General features: G+C 42.7%; 1 protein-coding gene across 2 annotated transcripts in view; it reads left to right on the plus strand.

Moving 5' to 3' along the window:
* Positions 1–20,240, plus strand: part of ece2b (endothelin converting enzyme 2b) — a 38,532-nt gene extending 18,292 nt beyond the window's left edge. The window contains exons 3-19 of one of the 2 annotated variants that reach the window (XM_038307986.1): positions 315–450; positions 910–1,125; positions 1,227–1,351; positions 2,613–2,759; positions 2,940–3,194; positions 6,586–6,728; positions 6,932–7,046; positions 7,126–7,131; positions 11,744–11,854; positions 11,958–12,056; positions 12,158–12,235; positions 12,845–12,948; positions 13,891–14,001; positions 14,139–14,206; positions 16,741–16,931; positions 17,011–17,106; positions 19,238–20,240. In XM_038307986.1, coding sequence (XP_038163914.1) covers positions 315–450; positions 910–1,125; positions 1,227–1,351; positions 2,613–2,759; positions 2,940–3,194; positions 6,586–6,728; positions 6,932–7,046; positions 7,126–7,131; positions 11,744–11,854; positions 11,958–12,056; positions 12,158–12,235; positions 12,845–12,948; positions 13,891–14,001; positions 14,139–14,206; positions 16,741–16,931; positions 17,011–17,106; positions 19,238–19,414 — 2,178 coding nt within the window. In that variant the 3' untranslated portion in view covers positions 19,415–20,240. The remainder of the gene's footprint in view (positions 1–314; positions 451–909; positions 1,126–1,226; positions 1,352–2,612; positions 2,760–2,939; positions 3,195–6,585; positions 6,729–6,931; positions 7,047–7,125; positions 7,132–11,743; positions 11,855–11,957; positions 12,057–12,157; positions 12,236–12,844; positions 12,949–13,890; positions 14,002–14,138; positions 14,207–16,740; positions 16,932–17,010; positions 17,107–19,237) is intronic. The other variant, XM_038307987.1, reaches the window with a different exon arrangement.
* The last annotated feature ends 2,788 nt before the right edge of the window (positions 20,241–23,028 follow it).

Consider the following 23,028-nt stretch of genomic DNA (forward strand, 5'->3'; position numbering starts at 1 on the left):
AACCAGAAAGCAGCAGAATGAGTCAGCCTTATACCTGCTCTGCATCCTGTTCAGCAGAATCTGCAGTGTCTGAATCCAGAGATATGGACAGATGGATAAAAGAGGACGTGTTCAGGATAAGTTAGATAATGTTGGATAACTGTCCCCTAGATGTTTGGAGAGTTTAGATTTTTTTCCCGGATGTTCATATTTCTGTTATTCTGAGGAGATGGACTCCAGATGTTTAGTACTTGTGTCATGGGAATGTAGACATCAGAAGTCCAGTTGGACGCATGGATCCATGAGCTTCAGGTAACCTCCTCTTTCTGTCCCAGGTTGGCTTCAGGAAGGGTGGTGTGGACATCCTGGGTAGGAGGACTCAGTTGGAGGTCCTCCTCTCAGTCATGCTTCTCGCTGCTCTGCTGGCTCTGCTCGCCTGTCTGGTGGTTCTGGGGCTGGGATTCAGCTCAGGTAACCGGATCGCATCTCCATGTTGGTTTTTCCTCTCACCCACTTGTCTTTATTTCCACCTCCTCCTTTCCTTATCCTCTCCTCCTAAAGCTTCCTTGTTTTCCGGTCCCCACCTTTCCTCCCTGACTGATCTCCCCAATTTCCCACATCTAATTCTTTTCCTTTTCCTTCTCTTGCTTTTGTTTCAGTCTTGTCACCTTTCCTTTTTTATGTTCCATCTCCTTTCTTTAATCCTTTTATTAAACCCAGTAGGTTTCGATCCATTTTTTTCATCATTAACTTTGGTTCTTTTCATCCTCTGAATCCTCTTCCTGTCGAGCCTCTTGGCTTCTTTCCTGTGGTACCAGTCTGTATCTTGATGTTATCCTCCGATTGTTCTCCATCTCTCCCGTGGGTTCGGTGATGCGTGCGGTACGGTTAATGCCCTAGCATTTTTTTCCCCTCCGTGTTGTCTTGCAGACAGTGGGCGGGGCCTTTGCCTGTCAGAGGCATGCGTCACTGTGGCGAGTCAGATTGTTGAGGCGATGGACCGCAGCGCCGACCCCTGCCAGGATTTCTACCAGTTCGCCTGCGGCGGATGGATGAGAAAGAACCCACTGCCTGACGGACGCTCGCGCTGGTCCACGTTCAACAGCATATGGGAGCAGAACCAGGCGCTCCTCAAACACTTACTGGGTATGCTGACATGTGCAGCTCTGCTGGACCGCTCCAGAACCGGACAACTAGCCGTGCTCCTCCTGATCATGGATGCGTCTTCTTGTTGTTCTTCCTCACAGAGAATGGGACGTTTAACGGAACCAGCGAAGCAGAGAGGAAGACTCAGTCCTACTACCTGTCCTGCCTCAACACACAGAGGATCGAAGAGCTCGGATCTCAGCCTCTCATGGACCTAATAACCAAGGTAAACTGGCGCTTTCGTCATAGCAACTGCCTCAATAAAACCACCAACATCCCCAGGATGGTTTCCAGCCTTTACATGATGAACCGAAGACCCGTCAGTTATCTTGCTGCTGCAGCTACTAGAAGAGCCCAAATCATCATTCCTCCTCCGCAGAACTTTACACCATGGATGATCTGTTTATGATGATATGTCTGAATTCTTCCAAACAAACTTGTGTAGGCTTTCAATCGCTCACACCGGATCAGGGTCACGACCTTTGACCCGTAGAGACTTTAGTGTAGCATCCCTTCTCAGATTGATGGCTGTTCTGGTGTCTTCAGGTAAAGTCTGGCTTAAACATGCATATAAATGTACTCTTTATCAGACCATATTGTCCCAAAAGTTAGAAAATTTCTATTTAAAAAATGATCCTGTTTTAAAATCTGTGTTTTTTTTATCTTCTGCAGGCCAGTTAGTTATATGTCAGCCTGTACACCTAAATTCAGCCAATCATATATCAATGTTCATCTGTCAATCAATTTTTTTTTGGTCGGACCATCTTTTCATATGTCACAGCGAATACACGCAACGGTTGAAATCAGAATAATTTCCTTTCCCATTGAGTTCGGTCCCAGTGTTCACAGGGATGGACGTCTGTGTCGTGAGCAGGCGTAGAGCTAACAGAACTGGCAGCGTTGCGAGGCAAGGGCTCAAACATGTACGGCTGGAAGCCTTCTACACCAAACCAAGCTTCTGCCGCCTTGGCGTCCTCTTCCACAACATCTTCATCCCGCTTTCCTCCTCTAATTAAAAAATGTATGACGGAGGAGACTCATCCACGACCTCCGACACTAAACTCTCCTCCTCTTGCATGTTTCCGCTGTCCATAGCGTTCCTTCACAGAGTCGCTTCTAAGTCACCAATTTAGTGCTACTTGGTCCCAATGGAATTTCCCATTGGGAACCTGCTAGCACTAAGTTGCTAACTGGTTAGCAAGATGCTTCTGACAAACCGGCCACAACCAAACTTGCTTGCGAACCTTCCACCACAACAATCCCGCCCCCTTGATAAACGACCAATCACATTCACTTTATTCACTCGTCTAGTCGGTAGAATTTGGAAATAAAACAGTTAGAACAGCCGTTTCCCCACGACATTAATCAACGCATCTGATGAGAAGTAATGGCTCAATTTAACTCCTACAGCTGTAGGGATGAGGGATTACTGCTGAACCTAATCTGCTTTTAGTCAAATTTATTTTGAAGCTGTAATCTGTGCTCAGATCGGCGGCTGGAACATGACCGGTCCGTGGGAAAAAGACAACTTCATGGAGGTTCTGAAGATGGTCTCTGGTCCGTACAGAGCTCAGCCGTTTTTCAGTGTGGGAGTCAGCACCGATCCCAAAAACTCCAACAGCAACGTTATCCAGGTATTCCAGAAAAGTCTACGTTCTGTTTTCGTCTTCCTCTTTGTTTCCATCCAACTGTTGGTGTGTTAGTGGCTTCAGGTAGCTGCTGTGTTTGTGTGAAACATCTGGTCCCCACTTAAGCTGAAGATCGGATCCATGAACCTCAAGTTTTGCCAGATCACCTGTTAATCTCCTCCTCAGGTGGACCAATCAGGGCTCTTCCTACCGTCCAGGGACTATTACCTCAACAAGACGGCCAATGAGAAGGTGCTGGCAGCATACCTGGATTACATGGTGGAGCTGGGCACGCTGCTGGGGGGCGAGAAGAGCTCCACCCAGCTTCAAATGCAGCAGATTCTGGAGTTTGAGACGGCGCTAGCTAACATCACCGTCCCCCAGGACCAGCGGCGAGACGAAGAGAAGATCTACCACAAGGTCACCATTGCAGAGCTGCAGGTGAGAACAGGCTCCCTCTGGATGGATGGATCCCAGATTCTCTGTCGGGCTTCAAACCAGCAGACCACCTGTTGGACTAAAGCTAGCTGCAGTTTGAGAACAGGAGCTTCTTCTGTTGGACTTTAAGGCTGATTTATACTCAGAAACCAGGTCGTCTGCATGTCGCAAATGTACCTCCGCCCCTGTCCCAGACACTCTTGTGCACCTCTCCAAAATTATAGGTGACCACAGACAGGAGGCCTCTGATTGGTCAATTCTAGATCCGCCCTACACTATGTGCATTTCCTGTTTGGTACGTTACCGGCTTGTTTTGTTTGTGTGACCGACATTGTGGAAAACGACTCGTGAAGATGAACCAGGTAGAAGAGCGAGGTGCGCACCTAGATCCCCGCTCTTTTTCGCTCTCATGTCCCTCCGTTGTCGCACAAACTTGTCCCCACTTCCTCACCGCCTCGGCCGTATCTAGACCCACAGCTAGTTCCGGTTTGTCCCTCTTGCGTTGTGGCATGGAATAACAGCGCAGACCACGCTTCAATATTGGGCATAAATCAACAATATCTGTGACAAGCTCGCTACGACACACTGCTGCGACAGGATAACCAGGACTTTAGAGGGAACTCGTGGAAGGAAGCATGAAAACATGAATATTGAAAATATACTTAGGTTGGAAACACTCATTCCTCTTCATTCTGATTATCCTAAAATCACAAAACCTAGGCTACGTTCACACTGCAGGCCTTGATGCTCAATGCCGATTTTTTTGTGAAATCCGATTTTTTTTTTTTTTTTTTTTTTGCGTTTCCATTCATATTTCCAAATATATGCTACCTGTATATGATCTCCTGTGTGAACTGCAGTCATACAACGCAAGTGTCCCGCATGCGCAGCAGAAGATGCGATGACGTCACAGGCCAGCTTGCTGCATGTTTATGGAAGTAAACATGGATGGTAGTACCGGCGCGCATCTAGCGGTCTTTTGCAACCATAAAAACTAAATTTTTTCAATATGGTTAAACATAAATACTGCTCCTCGCATCATCATCTGCCATGGTGGTTGTTTTTCTTGCAGCTTCTGCGTAGCAAGACGCAAAATAGTGACCTTTGTTGGGTATTAATGGCGTTCAGTTCGGATGAATGCGACCTGGCCGTTCACACACAGGTCGCATTTGAAAAGATCAGATTCGTATCGGATTCAGGACCACAAAGCCAAGTGGCCTGTGTCGGATTGGAAAAAAACGGATCTGTGTTGTTCAGACAGCCATGAAAAGATCAGATCCAGGTTGCATATGGGCAAAAAAAATCAGATTTGGGTCCCTTCAGGCTGCAGTGTGAACGTAGCCTTATTCTCTCAGAGATGTTGAACCATGAGAGGGATTCTGATGCGGACTAGTATGCAATCCTGGTCCGGGTTCCAAGTGACATGGCGTGGCGACAATCATCTTTGAATGTGTTGAATGTGTGAGTGTAGTCTACTTCCGGAACATATCTGGTCTTGTGAGATCAACAGCTGAGGTCCTGAATAAGCTGCTGCTTTTCCCACCAAACTTTTTCCTTCCACCCAACTTTCCAAGTCTCTACATCCACTCTTTAAACAGCCTGCCTGTTTAACCATGCCCTCACTGACGTACCCCGTCAGACCAAGTTGGCAGTCTTCTTTATGACTTTGTGGGACAAAATCGCACAAAAATATGAATAAAATATTTCAAACTTGCGTAATCCACATTTTCTTTTAAAACATTTTTGTTTACAGCCATTTTCAAGCCTAAATTCATATTTTTTGAAGACATAATAAAATGCCATTTTTATTGCAAACTCATTGGAACAGAATCTTTCATGGTCCCACCAGTCAACCCGAGTCCTGGATAGACCCTCATCACCATGAACAACACAGACTAACCCCTGAATCATCAGTTAAAGTGATGAGTCAGAATCTGCTGCTCATTTTAGGTAAAGGTCATGTTTTTCTAGAGCGGGAAGGCCAGCAGCTTAACGTCATTGTCGTCTCTCAGCGGGGTTTTAATCTCTAATCTGATCTGACGGAAACATTTCAGGCACTAAAACTCTCTGAGGCCAACATGAGTTTCCTTTGTCCTTCGTCCTCGCACCACGCCTGTGTGTTGCTCACTGCGTACATACTCTTTGTCCTATGGGGCTGCGGATGCTTCAGGGTTCACCATGGTGACTGTTGCCATGAGCCCGTTGCTAAGTTACTGTATCTCTTAGGATGGGGTTCTGTTAGATAACAGGTTGTTACATAAACTCAAAGCTAGAGACTCTGATTTGGTCAGTGTTGCTGTTTTTTTTTTTTTGTCTGGAAAAGCTTCACCTGCAGAGAAGCACATCATCATCAGTGTAACTACCTGGATTCCATGAAGAAATGTCACAGTTTTATCACCTTTGATTCATCTATTTGTTGTTCACAAACAGCGCTCTGAAAAGGCTGTCATCAATTATCTTTGTTTTTTTCTCAAACAAAAAATGCAATGTGACCTTCAGTGCCCCCTGCTGTCAGAGAACTGCATTAATATTTCTAAATTCACATCTTTTGAGTGAAAATCTTCTAAAGAAGCTCATTGTTGAATTCCAGAATAATTTTCTCCCCTCTCTGGAGTCTAAGATTAGTGTCCAAACACTGACCAATCTGGAGGCAAGAATCCTGTTTGGAAGGAGTAAAGATGGAGAACAATGAAGCCGAATGTTTTGAACTGTTTTCTGGTTATTAATTCAATACAGTTTATTTCTATAGCGCCAATTCACAACAGGTCATCCCAGTTCACCAGATCATCCAGTCAAATTGATTCAAAGTTTTCTATCTAAGGAAAACCAGTTGATTGCATTGACTTAAATGCAATCCCTCACACTAAGCATGCTTGTAGCGACAGTGGAGAGGAAAAACTACATTTTAACAGGAAGAAACCTCCAGTAGAACCAGGCTCAGTGTGAGCGGCCATCTGCTGAGGCCGACTGGGGTTCAAGGAGACAGAAGCAGAGACACAAAAAGCAGATATTAAAGGCGACCCCCGTCCAGGAAACACTCAGCCAGGCAGACGAGCTCCGAGGCAGCTCCATGTCAAAGGATGAAGAGAGAACATCCAGCCAGTCACAGTTAGAGAAACAGGACTACACTGGAAAAAATCCCGATCATCCCAACATCTATAAACAAAGGTGCTGATGGCAGCAGCACAGCTGATATTTCTTTTCAGGATGGTGTCACAGCCAAACAGGAACAGACGAGACGAAGCTGCTATGAGAAAAAGGGAGAGAGGGCATAACGTTAGAGATTGACCAAATAGATTCTGCAGAACTATTATTAATAAATCCTTACAATATATAAAACAGCGAAGGCTACTGGGAGGTGTACTATTTATTAACTTCCTGATTACCTTTCCAGCTGCTGGCTCCAGCCGTGGACTGGCTAGACTTCTTGACTTTTTCTCTGGCTCCTCTGGACCTAAACGACACAGAACCAGTGGTTCTGTATGCCAGAGAGTACCTGCAGCAGGTGTCCGAGCTCATCAACAAGACCGACCGCAGGTAACCGTCTGATCAGATCACACAATATATCACAGCTTCAGATGGAAAATGTTAGCAGGACATTTAGTCCGTTCCTTTGTGTTTTGGACAACAAGACAAACGGAACAAATCTTCACCTTTGATGTCTGGAGAGGTGTTTACTTGTCTAATCTCAGTGCTTCAGTTGGCCCTCAGGTGATAAGATCAGCTTTTTCTGCCCCCAGTCTGCTGAACAACTACATGATGTGGACGTTGGTTCAGAAGGGAGTCGCCACTCTGGATCAGCGCTTCGAGAATGCTCAGGACAAACTTCTGGAGAGTCTCTACGGCACCAAGAAGGTACGTCCACTCTGGCTAAAACACCAACAGCATGCTTACCTGAGCATAGTTCAGCTGCTGATGATGGTGTCTCTTCCAGATGGAGGTAGGAATTCTCCCACGGTCGGTAATCCTTATCCCTGACCTTTTAGCTGCTCTAATTGAACCGCTGTGAAGCAGTCCCTCTGGGCTGTAATGGCTTCTTGTATGTGTTGAATTTCCAACTGGTTCTGTTCTCCTTTGCTTCTACTGATATTGCTGGGGACGCTTGATCCCGCCTGTTGTAACTGGTTCTCACTGGTTCAGCGCCGCAAGCCATTAGTCTGTATCTAGTTCCTGATCAAAGTACTTCTTCTTCCTCTTATGTAGTTCCAGAACGTGTTTAAAGAGAACCAGTTTACCAGCTCTAGAGTCAATAGCAACATCAACCACTGGTACAAAGTTAGCACCGGTTTTTCACCTGAACCATTTTGGTAGAAAATTCAGTTTATTTCTATAGCGCCAATTCACAACACATGTCATCTCAAGGCACTTTACAGTTCATCAAATCATCCAGTTTTCTATCTAAAGAAAAACCAGTTGATTGCATCTTCTCATTGACTTGAAGGCAATCCTCCACACCAAGCATGCTTGTAGTGACAGTGGAGAGGAAAAACTCCCTTTTAACAGGAAGAAACCTCCAGCAGAACCAGGCTCAGTGTGAGCGGCCATCTGCTGAGGCTGACTGGGTTCAAAGAGACAGAAGCAGAGATACAAAAGGTAACTGTAAACCTAGCCAGCTCCTATGTCAGAGGACGAAGAGAGGCCATCCAGCCAGTCACAGTCAGAAACAGGAATACACTGAAAAACAGTCCAAGCTCCAACATCTATAAACAAAGATGTTGATGGCAGCAGCACAGCTGATATTTCTCTCCAGGATGGAGTCAAAGCCACACAGGAACAGATTCAGAAAATGCTTTTATTTAATGATATCTAGGTTGGCACCTGTTTTAAAGTAATTTCAGTTCACTTCAAAAACTTTATTAATGCCAAAGGAAAGGAAGTGTAATAAGTCATATCTCAATGAAGTAAGTTATAGGGTTTTTTCTTCCGTTGTTTATTTTTTCATGGAGTTGTTGTGGATGTTGAGCTGCAGGCAGGAAGGATCTTCTATATTGGTGTTTTTTGCAGTGGGTCTATAGAAGCCTCTCACTGGAGAGCCCGTTTTAAAAGATGATGCTGACTGTGGTCCATGATCATCTTCACTTTATGGAAAATCGCTTTTTGTGAATTCATCTCCAGAGATTCTAGAGGAGTTCCTGGAGCAGACTGGCCTTCTTTATTAGCTTGTTCAGCTTCTTTAAGGACTTTCCTCTGATGCTGGTACCCCAGAAAAGATCAAAATCTCTACAACAGACCAATAGACTATATGTAGCTTCTTCACTGGAAAAACAATCTAGAAATAAGTAAGAAATTCTTAAATTAAGTGTATTTACCCTTAATTTGAGTAGGTAAATTAGATGATGAGTATTTTAACTCTTAAAATAGGATATTTAGATAAAATGTACTTGAAATAAGACAATGCAATTGTGTTTTCTTATTTTAAATGTAAATTGTCTTGTTCCATTGGCAAAATGTCTCTTTTACTTTCTCAAATCGAGAACAAATGCACTTATTTTTTCCAGTGTTGCAAATGCAGAAGGACTCAAGCTTCATTAGAAAGTACAATCTGCTCTGTCCCTTCTTGTTCACAGTTGTCTCCAGCTCAGTTTGTTGTCTGTATGAACACCAAGGTATTTATAACCTTATACCTCCACTTCTTCTCCCAGGTTGCTAACAGGATTCAATTTGTTCCTTTTGCTTGAAATCTACAACCATCTCTTGTTGGGTTTTTTTGTTATTTTTTTTTTCTAGTTAAACAGTTCCTTCAGATCACTTGTGATCCATGTTTTATGATTCAGGAAGGATTTCGCTGTTCTGGTAGGGAAGGTGTTATCAATACAGAAATGTATGTATTCAGCCACACACTCAGTTGTTGCATTGATGTCCTCTCTGTGTGGCTGACACAGTGCATCCCAGTCTAAAGCCTCATGTTGGGAATGTTTAATATCTTCTCCTGACTGCTGGACCCATATTTAGTGAGTTAATGTTAAGTGTTGTGCTGCTGACGCTGTGGCCGATCTGATATTGGTTTAAACTGGTTCTGTTTTAGAATTTAGTACCACTGCAGGTGAAAATTAATGGATTGATGCTAAATGGGTCTCACTGTCACATGGAAAAAGACCCAGTGCTGTGTTTGTTTCTTTAAACTGATTTCCTAATCTAAACATATTAAGGTTTAGCCTTCTGACAATTGCAGCCGATCTGACTTCAAAAATTTTCTAATTCTGAATCACTTAATCTGAGGTCGCTGGTATTAATGGGTAAAACTGCAAGCTGGTCCTTGGTCTATTATCTTTTTCAGCAGGGGGGGCAGGCTAATCAGAGTTTTGTCTAGTTTAAACTGGCTCTGTTTGGTTTCAGTTAGTCAGAAAAATTTCATTCATTTTGAAGCAGTCTATTAGCCTCGTGAGACCATCCTGATCTCGCGAGCTTTCAAGATTTCACTCGCTAATCAGTCTGGAGACTCTCCGTTGAAGAAAATTTGGAGCCGTTCACCAAACTAACGTCCAATCAGCGTTGGCTTTGAGGCGGGTTGAGGTGTGACGCAACGAGAAGCGCGACAGTTCAGTCTAAAGAACATGGCGGCTTGAGCCGATGAAACAAATGTTAGCGTGGCTATCGAGCAAGTTTTATCGGAATTACAGAGTATTTCTTCACTGAAAGAAGAGCAAAACACTGCTCTGGAGGCTTTTCTCAGAGGAAAAGATGTTTTTGCTCTTCTCCCGACTGGTTTCGGCAAGAGTAGCCTGGCTGTTGGTACGTCATATGCTTCGTTGATCTGATTGGTTTATTTGGCCCGTCTATCACCAACATAGGCCAATCAGCTAACCAGTATTTTCGCCCCTTCCCAAAATTACTTCAACGGAAGGTTTCCAGATGGATATGCGGAGCAAATCCATCTGGCTGAGTCAGGTCAGCAGTCTATCCTAGTATGTCTAAATCATTGTGTACTTTTAACAGCCTGATATACCTGAAGTTTTATGTCTTGAAAAATGCTGACATTTCTTTCTTACCTTTTGAATAAGTTTTTAATCAAAACAGCTTAAAAGTGTTGCTAAATAACACGTTGTCACTTTTACTACTTTGACCAGCAAGAACCAGTGCGAACCAGTCCAAACAGCCTCTTCCTCTTACTTCCGTCTGCTGCCAGTTCTGAATGGCTTCGATGGTCACTGTCCAGTACATTTCTGCTGTACTTGGACCCTGTGAAGTTAATCTTCCCCCTGGTCGTTGGGAATCACTGAGCATGCCACCCAGGAAGGCACCTGGTTCTTGCTTGAAGATGATTCATCTCTCATCATCAAACCTTGAGTTTTGGCCAAGGGAGGTTCCAGCAATGGAAATGTGTTTGTTCTGCCCAGCCATTGAACCAAGCAAGTCCAATCTGCAGAGTGAATTAACCTGTGCAGATTGGACTCACCTGGTTCAGTGGCTGGGCAGAACAAACACATGACTTGTTGTCTCCAGATCCCCCATGAATGGGAGGTTCAGACCTTTACACTGAGAGGGGGAGACATGACTGACCTGCTTTAGGATGCTCCCTCCTCCCGGTCTGAACAACCCTTTTAAATGAAGGTGAAACATCCTCAAGGAGCAGACCAAGACCAGCTTCCCTCAGCTAGAGGATTGTGCTTCGTCATCACCTGCATCACTGATATCACTAACTAATCAAAGCTCTTGGTGGATGTTTTGACCACGTGAAACATTTGGGTTGGTTTTGACGGTCAGACTCTCTGGTAATTAAGCCTGTGGTAACTAACTGTTGATTTCCATGTCTGATTTAGGTTTCACATTTTTTATTCAAAAAGAATGTTCCCTTCAAAACTGCTTTTGACACTTTCAGTGCCGGATTTCTCTTTTCTCATAGCATGCTAGAAGTTATTAAAGGCTGAAGGTCTGGTCTCACCTCTGGTTTCGATCAACATCCCTCAGCTGGCTGCAGGCTCGGACTGGGAACGATTTTTAGCCCTGGCGTTTTTCCATCTACACCGGCCCACTTACACCCAAAGCACCCCCGAGAAAGACAAAATAGAAGCACAGTCAAATGCATGCGTCTCAAATGTGAAACACAAATACACATTGGATTAACCAATCTATCAAATGAAGACCATCACCAAGACTTCTATAATGGAGTTTTACTGGTTATTAACACAGATGCGACGGTGACTGCTGATGTGTAACGTCCAACACTTGCACAAAGCCAGCCAGACACCCACTCACACGATACAGCGCCGTCACTGACAACGTTTTAACAGATTACCAGTCCGAGCCTCGCCGGCACTGACTTTCTCTTCTACTGCCAGCAGGTTGTTCCAGCTGCTTCCAACAGTTGTAACTTGTTTCAATTAGTTCTGACTACTTCTAGTCGGCTAAAGCTGGTAGTAGCTGGTTCAACTTGGTTTAAGCTGCTTCAAACTAATTATAACTGGTTCCAGTGTGGTTCTAGTTGGCTGAAGCTGGCTGTAACTGGTTTAAGCTGCTTCTAACCAACTTGTTCCAGTTAGCTGTAACTGGTTCTAACCAGTTGTGGCTTGCTCAACCTGGTTCCATGGTTGTAACTAGTTTTCCTTTTGCAGTCATGCACGCCGCGTTGGCAGACCTGCATCGGGAACACAGACGACACTCTGGGCTTTGCTCTTGGAGCTCTCTTTGTCAAGGCAACATTTGACAAACACAGCAAAGAGATTGTAAGTCCCTGCATGTATCCGGAGACATTATCCCTGTAGGTTCAGGAGTCCTAATGCAGGTCCGACCTCGGTAACTTCAGCTCAACTTTCATTTTTCCATTAGGCAGAGGACATGATCAATGAGATCCGCTCTGCATTCAAATACGCTTTGGACAGACTCAGTTGGATGGATGATGAGACAAGACAGGCTGCTAAGGACAAGGTACCTGGACCGAGTCTTAAAGTCACCTACAGCATCCTCCTGCATGAAGTGGTGTCCTTAAAGAGACATGATACCCTAAAGATGTTGGTGTCTCTTCACAGGCAGATGCAATCTATGACATGATTGGTTTCCCAGAATTCATCCTGGACCCCAAAGAACTGGATGATGTTTACGATGGGGTAAGTCACAGCTTTGATGACAGAACAGAACCACATTTATTGTCCTGTTTAATTTGAAAGAATAGAATTCAACTTTATTGTCTTGAAATTACAAAGCAACGAAATTCCCCTTCTGCATTTGACACATCCCCTTGGGGAGCAGTGGGCTGCCATTGTGCGGCAGCAGCCATAGCAAATAGATTTTTTTATTTTTTATTTTAGACAACCAGAAGAAGCTAGTTAAAGTTTTGAAACCTGAGATAAGTTGAACAGGAGGCGCCAGGGAGAGCAGGAGCAAGGAATAGAATAGAATTCAACTTCATCTCTGTACTTGTCACAAGTACAGAGCAACAAAATGAACTGTCCACATTTAACCCCCTTGGGGTTTAGCAGGCTGCCATTGTGCGGTGCCCGGGGAGCAATCTGGAGTTAAGGGTCTTGCTCAGGGAGCCAGGGTGTCAGTCGTGGGAGTGGGGCTTGAACTCAGAATCTCTGGATTCCAAGTGCAATGCCCCAACCACTAGGCTGCCACACTCCCCCTAATTTGTGCTCAGTTTCAGATGGTTAGGTGGGATTCTTCTGCCCCCTGCTGTTGTATTTGTGTCATCACATCCTCTTTCTGTGTTTTAGTACGAGGTGTCGGATGACAGCTTCTTCCAAAACATGTTGAACTTCTACAACTTCTCAGCCCGAGTGATGGCCGACCAGCTGAGGAAGACTCCAAACAAAGACCAGTAACTCAGAAACACCCCTCACGTCTCAGACCATCATCCAGTTTGTTAGAAACATGCAGGTTCATTAAACATACTCGGGAAGAGACTCCGGGAAGATTAACTACACTATGTTTGTACTTGGCTGTATGATTTTAATCTAATCAAGAAAAGATTCAGAATGTTTCTGACTTTACATCCTAAAGTTAAGCCTTACTGTTTATTTTCATATTTAATATTAGGTTAGGTCTTCAGATGGTTTACAATTGTTTTCCTCCAGAGTCTAGCCTCTATAGGCTAATGGATCGTTTTTGTTTTGCTGCTGAAGAATTTTGAATTGAAATCTGGCTTAAATATGTTACCAAGAGAGAAACCAGTCCCCTTTTACATTTACAGCACGTTATCCTGCGTGTGTCGCAATGAGATTAAGTACAATTCTATGGCAAAGAAAAACAACATAACAAGCCCTTTTATGCAAAGCCTGCAAATGAAGACAAGTTTTTGTTTATTGCAGGTGTTATATTTGACCAGGAGAAAACAAATCTTTTGATTTGCATAATTTGGATGACAAACAACCACGCACCAAACCAGCCGCGCATGGCTGAAGCTGGACAGAGAAACTCTGCTAGATCTGCTTCGTGTCCCTTTTCCTGTTTTTTCTTCCTGTTTTCACTGGTCCGCACAATCCTGGTCTTGAGCTTTAGGTTAGCTCGTTTTGGACCAGCACAGTTTTGTGCTTATGGGGAATCCTCCTTCTTGCAGAGAACTTCGTTCAGTTATATCAGGGTGTGACTTTAGTTGAGCCAAGAACATCTAAAAGACCTGGCTTTGTGTCTTATATGTGAAAATATCTTCCTGTTTTGTTCTATGGGTGGATATATATATATATACACAACTCTACAGACACAACAATAACTCCTGTCTGCCCTCCCTCTCTCCTTCTCCTTCCCTCCTCTCTTCCTGCAGGTGGAGCATGACTCCTCCTACAGTTAATGCCTACTACATGCCCACTAAGAACGGCATCGTATTCCCTGCTGGGATCCTGCAAGCTCCTTTCTACGCCCACGACCACCCTAAGTCCGTTTACCTCCACATCCACCACTCTTTGTGTCTGTCTGTCTGTCCACCTGTAGAGACATTGACTTCAGAACATATTTGATCTCCTCTGCTTGATTAGAAATGTTTTAAAACTGCATTAAAATGTTGTTTTTCAGAGCATTGAACTTTGGTGGCATTGGGGTGGTGATGGGTCATGAGCTTACCCATGCCTTTGATGATCAGGGTAAGGAACAGATTCAACTGTTTATTCAGTGATAAAGGTTTTACAAAGTCTGGTATGTTTTAGAAATATTCCTTTCCTTTTTTTCACCCCGTTAGTGCTATAGAAAGTAAAAAAATAGATTCAAACCACCATGAGTAACTTGATCTATTTGGAGATCAGGGGAATAAACTGTAAATGTTGTACCTGGACAACTGTCTACTTTCACTTGAGTAAAAATATAAAAGTAGTGCTAAATTAACAAATACTTTATGAAATGGAATTAAAGTTTAACGTTTAGGAAAAAATATATGGCTCTTTCTAGTAGCTAAGAGTGAGACAGAAACAGAGAATAAACATAACAGAATAAATAAAACTTAAAAAACAATTTAAATCCACAGTCAAGCAGTTTTTTTTTTAACTGTATGTTTGAATCTGATAAAATACCTCTATATTAATCTGTGTTTTTTAAATTGTTGTATTAGAAATTAGCGGGTTTAGTTGACAATTGTATTGGTTACTGGCTGTCACTGCATTGACCGGAATTAATGATTCAGGACTAATGGTTTGGTCCTAAAGCAACCATTTACGTCTAATCGGTAAAGATCTCCAGTCTGATACCAACTGCGGGAGAAAACATTGGACAGATTAACATCACTCAGATGGGTGGAGATCTTCAAATGTTTCTCTATGCACAGCAGAAATACATTTTGTAAATGGAAATTAAAAAAGAAAAAATTCAATTTTAAAAGAATATTTTGGTAAAACAAAATCTAAAAAAAACTGAAATTTGTACTAGGAGAAAAAAAGGAAAATATCAACTCTTTTCCATAAAAATTGAAAGACCTGAATTACTAAATATGTAAAGATAAATTTGAGAGAAGGTTCAATACAAAATATTTTTAAAAACTATTTCTAAGAAATCAGCAAAGTTAATATTAAAACCTTTTTTTTAACTTTTCAAATCTGGATAGCTTTTGTTTTTTATTCTAGTTTCAAAACTGTGTTAATGGAAAAAAATAAAATCACTCCACATTCCTCCCGATGAAGCTATAATTACTTTTGGAAACCTGCAACTTTTCCTACAACACAGTTTCCTTTACAAGCTTCAGTTTGCAGTTCAGAGGCTGGATATCCAGAGGTAGAATCCACTGCTCTGGGCTTGAGGCATCTGCTGTCTAAACAGGGTCTTACCTGCAGTCAGTGCCCATCAGCCAGGGTCTGTGAAGGTAGGGATACATTTGGCAAAACTCTTTGCAGCAGGCAGCCATAAAGATCTATTGCACAGATATGTTTCCATTTTCTTATCAAGATAACGGAAGACCACATCCTAAACCTTTATAGACCAGAGGTCAACTAGTCTATAGAGATCTGGACCCACCTGCTGGCTAATCCGGACCAACCTGATTTAAAACATTTATAAATTACTGCATGTTGTCTGACGACGGTGTCTAACTTCACTTGCACTGCTTCTCCTGTTAATACGGTAAAGCCTTCTGGAGCATCTGGACCTGATACAAATTAGCCAATGAGCCAATGAGCTGCTGTCAGTCTGGGTTGTTGCTGCTGCTACTTTTAGACACAGCAGGCAAACCTGTGGCAAGCCGGGCGATGGGAAAGAAGGAGAAGACGATGAGAAAAAGAGCAGAGAAGGTGTGGACTGCTGGAAGAACTGTGGTGAACTGGTGAAAGAAAAGTGAAATGTTGTGCTCAAAGATAACCCTGCACATTTTGAGTATGTTTGGCTCAACCTGCTGCTGTGAAGCAGGATTCTCCAACATAAAAATAATCGAAAATAAATATTGATCAGGCTCAAAGTGAGCTCCTTTATATGAGCTTTAGAAGGGCTTTGTTTTAAGCCAGAAAAAAACAACAACAAAAAAACGGTCAGTTCATGTGTTTATCAAAGATGTGAATCAGGAAATTGTCAATATACCAAACTGAACAATTGTTGTTCTCTTCTACAAAATAATTTAGATTTTAAAATCGAAAAAGAATTTCCATTTTTTCAATATTTTTTATTTAAATATTCAATGTATAACATGGATACATAAACACCTGCATTTTATTTCAGTGTTAAATTCTGTCTAAAGTAACGGATTATAATTAAAAATATCTCCGGACCTTTACTGGTTAATTTTCTTTATTCGGACCCTGCTGATTTCTAATTGGTTACTACTGGTCTATAGCATGACACCACTGGTCTATAGCATGACACCACTGGTCTATAACATGAGGAAGAAGGGAATCGCTTTGGCTCCGCTCCTAATCTGGAGAATCTAAAAGCCAAAGATGTGAGGGAAATCACACCCTGAGACCCGTTTGCAGGAAGAATCGGACAATATAGGACTGAGAACTCTTCATGGCTTGGTTTCTCAATGCTAGGGTTTGGAACATGTTTCAGTCTGAATTGGAAGAATGGAGGAATGTTACATAAAATGAATCAGATTCAGACTGTGTGAATCCAGGTCAGAGGAACTTGACAACCATGAGTTCCCCAACTGGTTAGGTTTTTAGGTCTGTGGTGTAAGATCTGATGGCCTTGTCTTGTCCTCCAGGTCGTGAGTACGATAAAGAGGGTAACCTGAGGCCGTGGTGGCAGAACTCCTCAGTGGAGGCGTTCCGTCGTAGAACAGAGTGCATGGTGGACCAGTACAACCACTACACCGTAAACGGGGAACCAATCAACGGAAAACAGACACTTGGAGAAAACATTGCTGACAATGGGGGACTGAAAGCAGCTTACCATGTTAGTAACAACACAGACCTAAACCTGCTGCTGCTTTGTTCATCTAAATATTTTGTTACATTGTCTCTGTTCATCTCAGGCGTACAGATCGTGGATCAGGAAAAATGGAGAGGAGAAGAGGCTTCCAGCCGTGAACCTAACAAATGATCAGCTCTTCTTTCTAGGATTTGCTCAGGTGAGTTTCTTCTCATCAGGTATGGTGTTGAGACCATCCTTGACCTGTTTTGTTAGTTGTTTTTTTTCCCAGCCTTGGCTCAGGCTTTGTCTCAGCTCATTGGTCTCAGTTTTTGTTTTCTTATTTGGATTATTAACCTTTGTACATTTAGTTTTGCATTTTTTTTTTGGTGTACAAAACAATAATGTCCAGAAATATTAGTTTATATGCTAAACATTTGGCCTCCGTCTTCATATCGGTCTCAGAAGGTCTGTCTTGGAGGGTGCAGTCTTGGTTTCAATCCTGACTCCATTCTTGGTTCCGATAACAGCTAACCATCATTCCAATAAAATGGAGTTCCACAGGGATTAATACACGGCACCAGATGGCAGACTTGGAAAAGAATATATTAAAAAGAAGAGTCAGATTGTTTGCTGTCCAGTCAAAGTTTATTCATCGGCTTTAGAGAGGTGTGAAAGGATCTTTTCTGCAAAACCAAAAAGGAAAAGTCCAGTTAAACAAGAATAACCAATAGATGGTTATATATACCTAAAAATAATAGGTTTGCGGTGATTTAATGAATTTCACGTTGATCAGTACAAAAAATAACAATAGCTTTTATTGCGATCTATGGGTCTGGGAGCAGCCATTTTTTCCCAAATATAGTAACACCTCACTCCTTCCGGCAGTGACGTCACGGTGCGGTAAGCCTAGCGCCATTCTTCCCGCTTTACAAGCAAAATCAATGGGAACTACTAGACACATCTGTAATCAGCAACAATTATTGAAGATTTCCAGAGGACTTTACCATTGAAATTCACAAGAGCTATAGTGAAACTGACAATACCCACATGCATGGCAGTTTGGTGATGTAATACTTTGGGTAAAAGTGAAAAAAATTAGTTATTTCACCTTTCTGATTCATGATCCTTCACGGACGGGTTCGTCGTTGGATTGCCAACTTGAGGAGGAAGGATCTGCCATTGAACTTCTGGCCAGAGAAAAAACATGTAATATGTAGCCAACATTTGGAAGAAGAATGTTTTCAAGATGACTTTGATAAAAGCGCGTTGTGACAAACACCAGATACAGCACTGGGACTTGATCAACAGCCGATACCGCACCGTGACGCAGTAGTGTTCTTTGACAAACATGGATGCCTCGAGTAAAGCACATTCAAATGAAAATTACTCTTAATTAAAAACACTTAGTGAACAGTATGCAATAATTTCAGTTTAAAGTAGTTTCAGGAGTTTGAATTCTGTATATGACCAGACTTTTCCTTTAATGAAAGCTGAAGCCTTTGGTGCCTGTTTTTTTATAATTGGTGCCCTGTAGTGCCACTCTGAAGGTACATTTCTAAAAGGTTTGTGTCCAGGATGCGTGGGGTCTGCAGAGATATTGGATAGCTTTTCCCTGACCCCTGAGTTAAGGAAAGACCTGTTTGGTGGAAGATCCGTTCGTTGTTCCCTAGATTAGATGTTGTCTTGGATTAGAGCAGCGAGAGTGATGTCATCTGCAAATCTGAGGAGTCTGCTTAGTGGTGCAGGTGGTATCGTCTAACTAATGTAATGATAAAAAGTTATTCAGCTATACAGTGCAGTTAGGTCTACGGAGATCAATGGATTTCACTCAGTTGGCATTTTATTTTCTTTGCAAGAAAAGAGAATGTTGTCCAGCCCTGCTTTGGATAGACAGTTTGTCTCACTAATTTAAACCCTGCAAAACGCTGTGAAGATCTCCACATATCGTTACCCAAACAATTACAGACAGGTGGAAACAACACATAATGTTATAAAATAATCCCTTAGAAACAGTCTAGCTTGTTATTGCATTATTCATTATATCCCAAACACTCCCTAATAGGAAAAACAACCCCTCTCCCTTAGACACCTTGTAGCGTTGCAGCTCTGAGGCCTGAATGAGTGAAACTCAGCTAGTTAGTGATATATTGATTTATGTGTACTATCTTCTAACAGTAAGGAAATATGAAACGGAAATGAAGAGAAGGCTGGGTAAAAAAAAAAAATCTAGTTTACAATGTGAGATACTGAGAATTCTGACTGCAGTTAGGCATCTATGGTTGGATCAACCTTTGAGATTTTATGTTTCAACCCATGAACCATCTCTGTTGCATTTTTGTGTTTTTCAGGTATGGTGCTCAGTTCGCACACCAGAGAGCGCTCACGAGGGCCTGGTGACCGACCCTCACAGCCCCCCCAAATACAGAGTCATCGGCACTCTGGCCAACTCTCCGGAATTCAGTCAACATTTCCAATGTCCAGAAGGGACGCCCATGAACACCGGGAAGCGCTGTGAGGTCTGGTAGAGGACCGGCAGTGGCGATGGGGTTGGTTAATCGGTTCAATCCACAGGTTGACCGTTATTATAGTGTCTTAGGTTCTGCACGACCCGTTGCGTTCACAGCCCATGTGTAATCTTTAGTTCATCAGTTACTTGGCGACGATCAGACTATCTTCCTGTCTGGAAACCGAACAGCTTCAACAGACTTCAGAAACGTGACGATCCGATGATGATGGTGATGAGGCCACATGGGACAGTGTTGCTGATGTTTGCTTTATCCCCATTAATGGGCTTTTAAGTGTATGTTTTTTTATGAGGGGTTTCTGTATCTTCGTCTGTGACATCACTGTGATAACCTCACACCATACTGACCCATTACTTCACCCATGTGTAAGGAAGCTGTCGTTTGATTGGCTGGATGCTGGAAAATGAAGATATCCAAGGATTTAAATACTCTATCTGTACATTTAGAGGTTTTATTTAACACCAAATGGCTTTAATGTTCAAATATACATGTAATGTTCCTTTAATCCCGCTGACAGCCAATTAAATGTAAAGTATCTGACAGTCTTCTGGCCAGAATCATAAATTGATGAATTTTGTCTGTTTTTCCACAAAAAAAAGTCTATTATCATCAATCGAACATTTTCAGACAATCATCTTTGTTTCATCTGCTGCCTTGAATTCAAGTGGAATTATTCACTATTTTATTGGTGCCAATTTTAAGGTCAAATCTCCACAGTTGATTCCTTTAGTCTACTTTATGTAGTTTCCCTGTTAAACCCAGAAACAATGTGCCATGATCCAGAATGTTGCCTTCAAAGTCTAAAATAAAGTGTTTAAATATAAAATGAGGCCCAGAGAGTGTGGTTCAGACCGACAGCTGCAGTAACGGAGCGATGAAGGCTAAAGGAAGTAACCCTGAGAAGAGGTTAGGCATTACTTGAGGATATTAAGAGCTTAAAGGTACATCATTACATTGTATGCCGATACTAAAAAGACCCAAATCCAGTTAATGATGATAAATTAAGGCTTTTTACTCCAAGCTTCTGACCTGTGAGTGTGTAAATCGTCCTTTTTGGACTAAATAGAACTCCAGCCATAGTGCTGTCATAAGATTTGGCGCCATCAGCTGGAAGTACAGCAAAACTACCTTAAAGCCAGAAGGTGTCTGTTGAAACACCGGCTAAGGCCACATCTCAGAAAGATAGGGCATGACTGCTTGCTAACACCAGTAGCACTATTAACAAGGTCAGGTACTCCAGGGTCTAGTACCTTCACAGTGACATCAGAATACTTCTTGAGCTTTAGCAACTTCCCAACTGTCAGATTGTTTTCTCAGCCAAACTCCAGTTGTATTTCTCTTGGACTTTCACAGCTTTTTGCACCTTTATACACTTGATCTTGGACAATTTTTTTGTTTGTTTTTTTGGATATACACTGAAAGCTCCTCACGCACTCGCCTACAATGTTTTCGGCATATTGACCAATTGTACGCATAAGTAGTGCTGTAATCCAGTTCTTGATGTTTACTAACAAACGGAGCAAAGACAAAGCTTAAAAAGGAAAAAACAATACTATGCTATCAGGAATTCCTAATTTGCCATAAAAACTTGATATTTGCGAGAATGAGGGCGTTTCTCAATTCACGAGAATGCGAGTACGTACTCGCGTTCTCGTGAAGTCCGTTCTTGCCGAGAACGCAGGAAGATCGGACTTGACGAGAACGCAAGCACGTATGTGTATTGGAACAGAAGCGTACTCGTGACGTCATCACAGGCAACGTTGTTTAGCATTTCTTTAACAGTCAAAACTATTTATTCCCTACACAAAACATTTTGAAAACAATATTTTTAATTTCTAAAGCTTAAAAAACATTTAAAAAAATTACTGAACCGCAAAAAACTGCCATCAGAACGAGCGGTAGTTCACACATAACTAGACCGAGAGAAGTGCACTACAGACGGGGTAAATTTAGCCCTGGCTGCGGTGACCCTCGGAGGTCTGCTGGTCACTCTGGTCCGCTCAACGTCGGACTTTTTTTTTTAATTTCGCACTAACGCTGTAAACAGGCCACACAGGGAGGCTTCAATGTATAATGTTATCGCCTCAAACGATTTCAAAACGTACTTTTGAAGAACAACAGCAGCAGAAAAGGGAATGTTTAACTTAACACTGTGAGCGCTGTCTCGAATCAAGCTGCGGCCGTGGGGCATTCTGGGGAAGCGGTCAGTATTAAGAACGCACAAGTCTGCTCTGATGCATGCTCGATAAAGAGGGCGGGGTGAGAACAACATCCGGGGATTTGGTGCGTTCTCGATCTGGCGTTCTCGAGAATTGGAACGGTACTCGGGCTGAAGCTGATGACGTGTCACGAGTACACGAGCACACGAGAACGCTCAAGAACGCATATTGAGAAACGCCCTGAGTTACTGGCATTAACATATTTTTAAATGTCAGGTAATGTGAATGTGAACCGTTAACAAAGAGGTTATATAAGGGCCCAGATAGACTCTTCATGGCCTATTAGAACATGGTAGCATTTTAGCAAACAAGCTGCTACTAAGCCTTGCACCTGATAATACACATCCTCAGGATGTTGACCTTCAGGCTAGCCTATGCTTAACAGTAGCAGGTTCTACAGCACAGGTTTCACGCTTGGTCTTAAAGAACAAATGACCTTCAGATTTTTCAGTCATAAAGGGCATTTTTCTTTTTTTTAATCTGGGAGTCAAATGGATTGTAACTGCTACTAGTGTTGGCTAGCTGAGTCTAACGGTATTGCTATACATATTTGCCACCCTTTTTGCTATAGAAATGTTTTTATTCCCAGACCCCCCGGCCCTGGGCCGGTCATGCTCCTACAGGTATAATGTGGATTTAACAGATGGCACCTAACCAACTAGGTTCTGGCTGAGCATGGTTTTAGTCTAGTGAAAAATGGCTGCGCCAGCTGGTCATGGCAAATTTTGAGGAACTAAAACAGAAGGGAAGTAATAAATCTCTGAACCTATCTGAAGACTTTTGTAGTGTTGCGCCGATGCCATTTTTTGGCCCCGATACCGAGAGCCGATCCCTGGCTGTGCAGTATTGGCTGATTCCGATACCATTTTGATACCACCTGTTCGAAATTGATGTGTGTGTAAATATGAAGAACTGCATACTTCTTGGATGAAAAATAATTGCCATAATGGCTTTGTCAAGCTGCTGCCTACCTTTGTGAAGCAGGAAAAAGATAGTTGAATAAACTTTTGGCTCTCAAAATGGTATCAGTGCCCTATTTGTTGGTACTCTGCAATACCGATACCACCACTTTAATGCCGTAGGCCAGGGGTGTCAAACTGGTTCCAGAAAGGGCCGTGTGGCTGCAGGTCTTCTTTCCAACCAAGCAATATCACACCAGACTCCAGTCATCTCATCAAGTCATCTTGTTCAGATTGGACTCACTTGATGAGGTGACTGGAGTCTGGTGTGATATTGCTTGGTTGGAAAGAAAACCGGCAGCCACACGGCCCTTTCTGGAACCGGTTTGACACCTGTGCCGTAGGCTATCGGGACCCCACCCGATACTGGTATCGGTATCTATGCAACACTAGATTTTAGTTTGAGGTGAGACCGTGAGGCATTTGGTGAGCATGG

This window comes from Cyprinodon tularosa, unplaced genomic scaffold, assembly GCF_016077235.1.
Source record: "Cyprinodon tularosa strain WSP-4 unplaced genomic scaffold, ASM1607723v1 ctg627, whole genome shotgun sequence".
Taxonomy (NCBI): domain Eukaryota; kingdom Metazoa; phylum Chordata; class Actinopteri; order Cyprinodontiformes; family Cyprinodontidae; genus Cyprinodon; species Cyprinodon tularosa.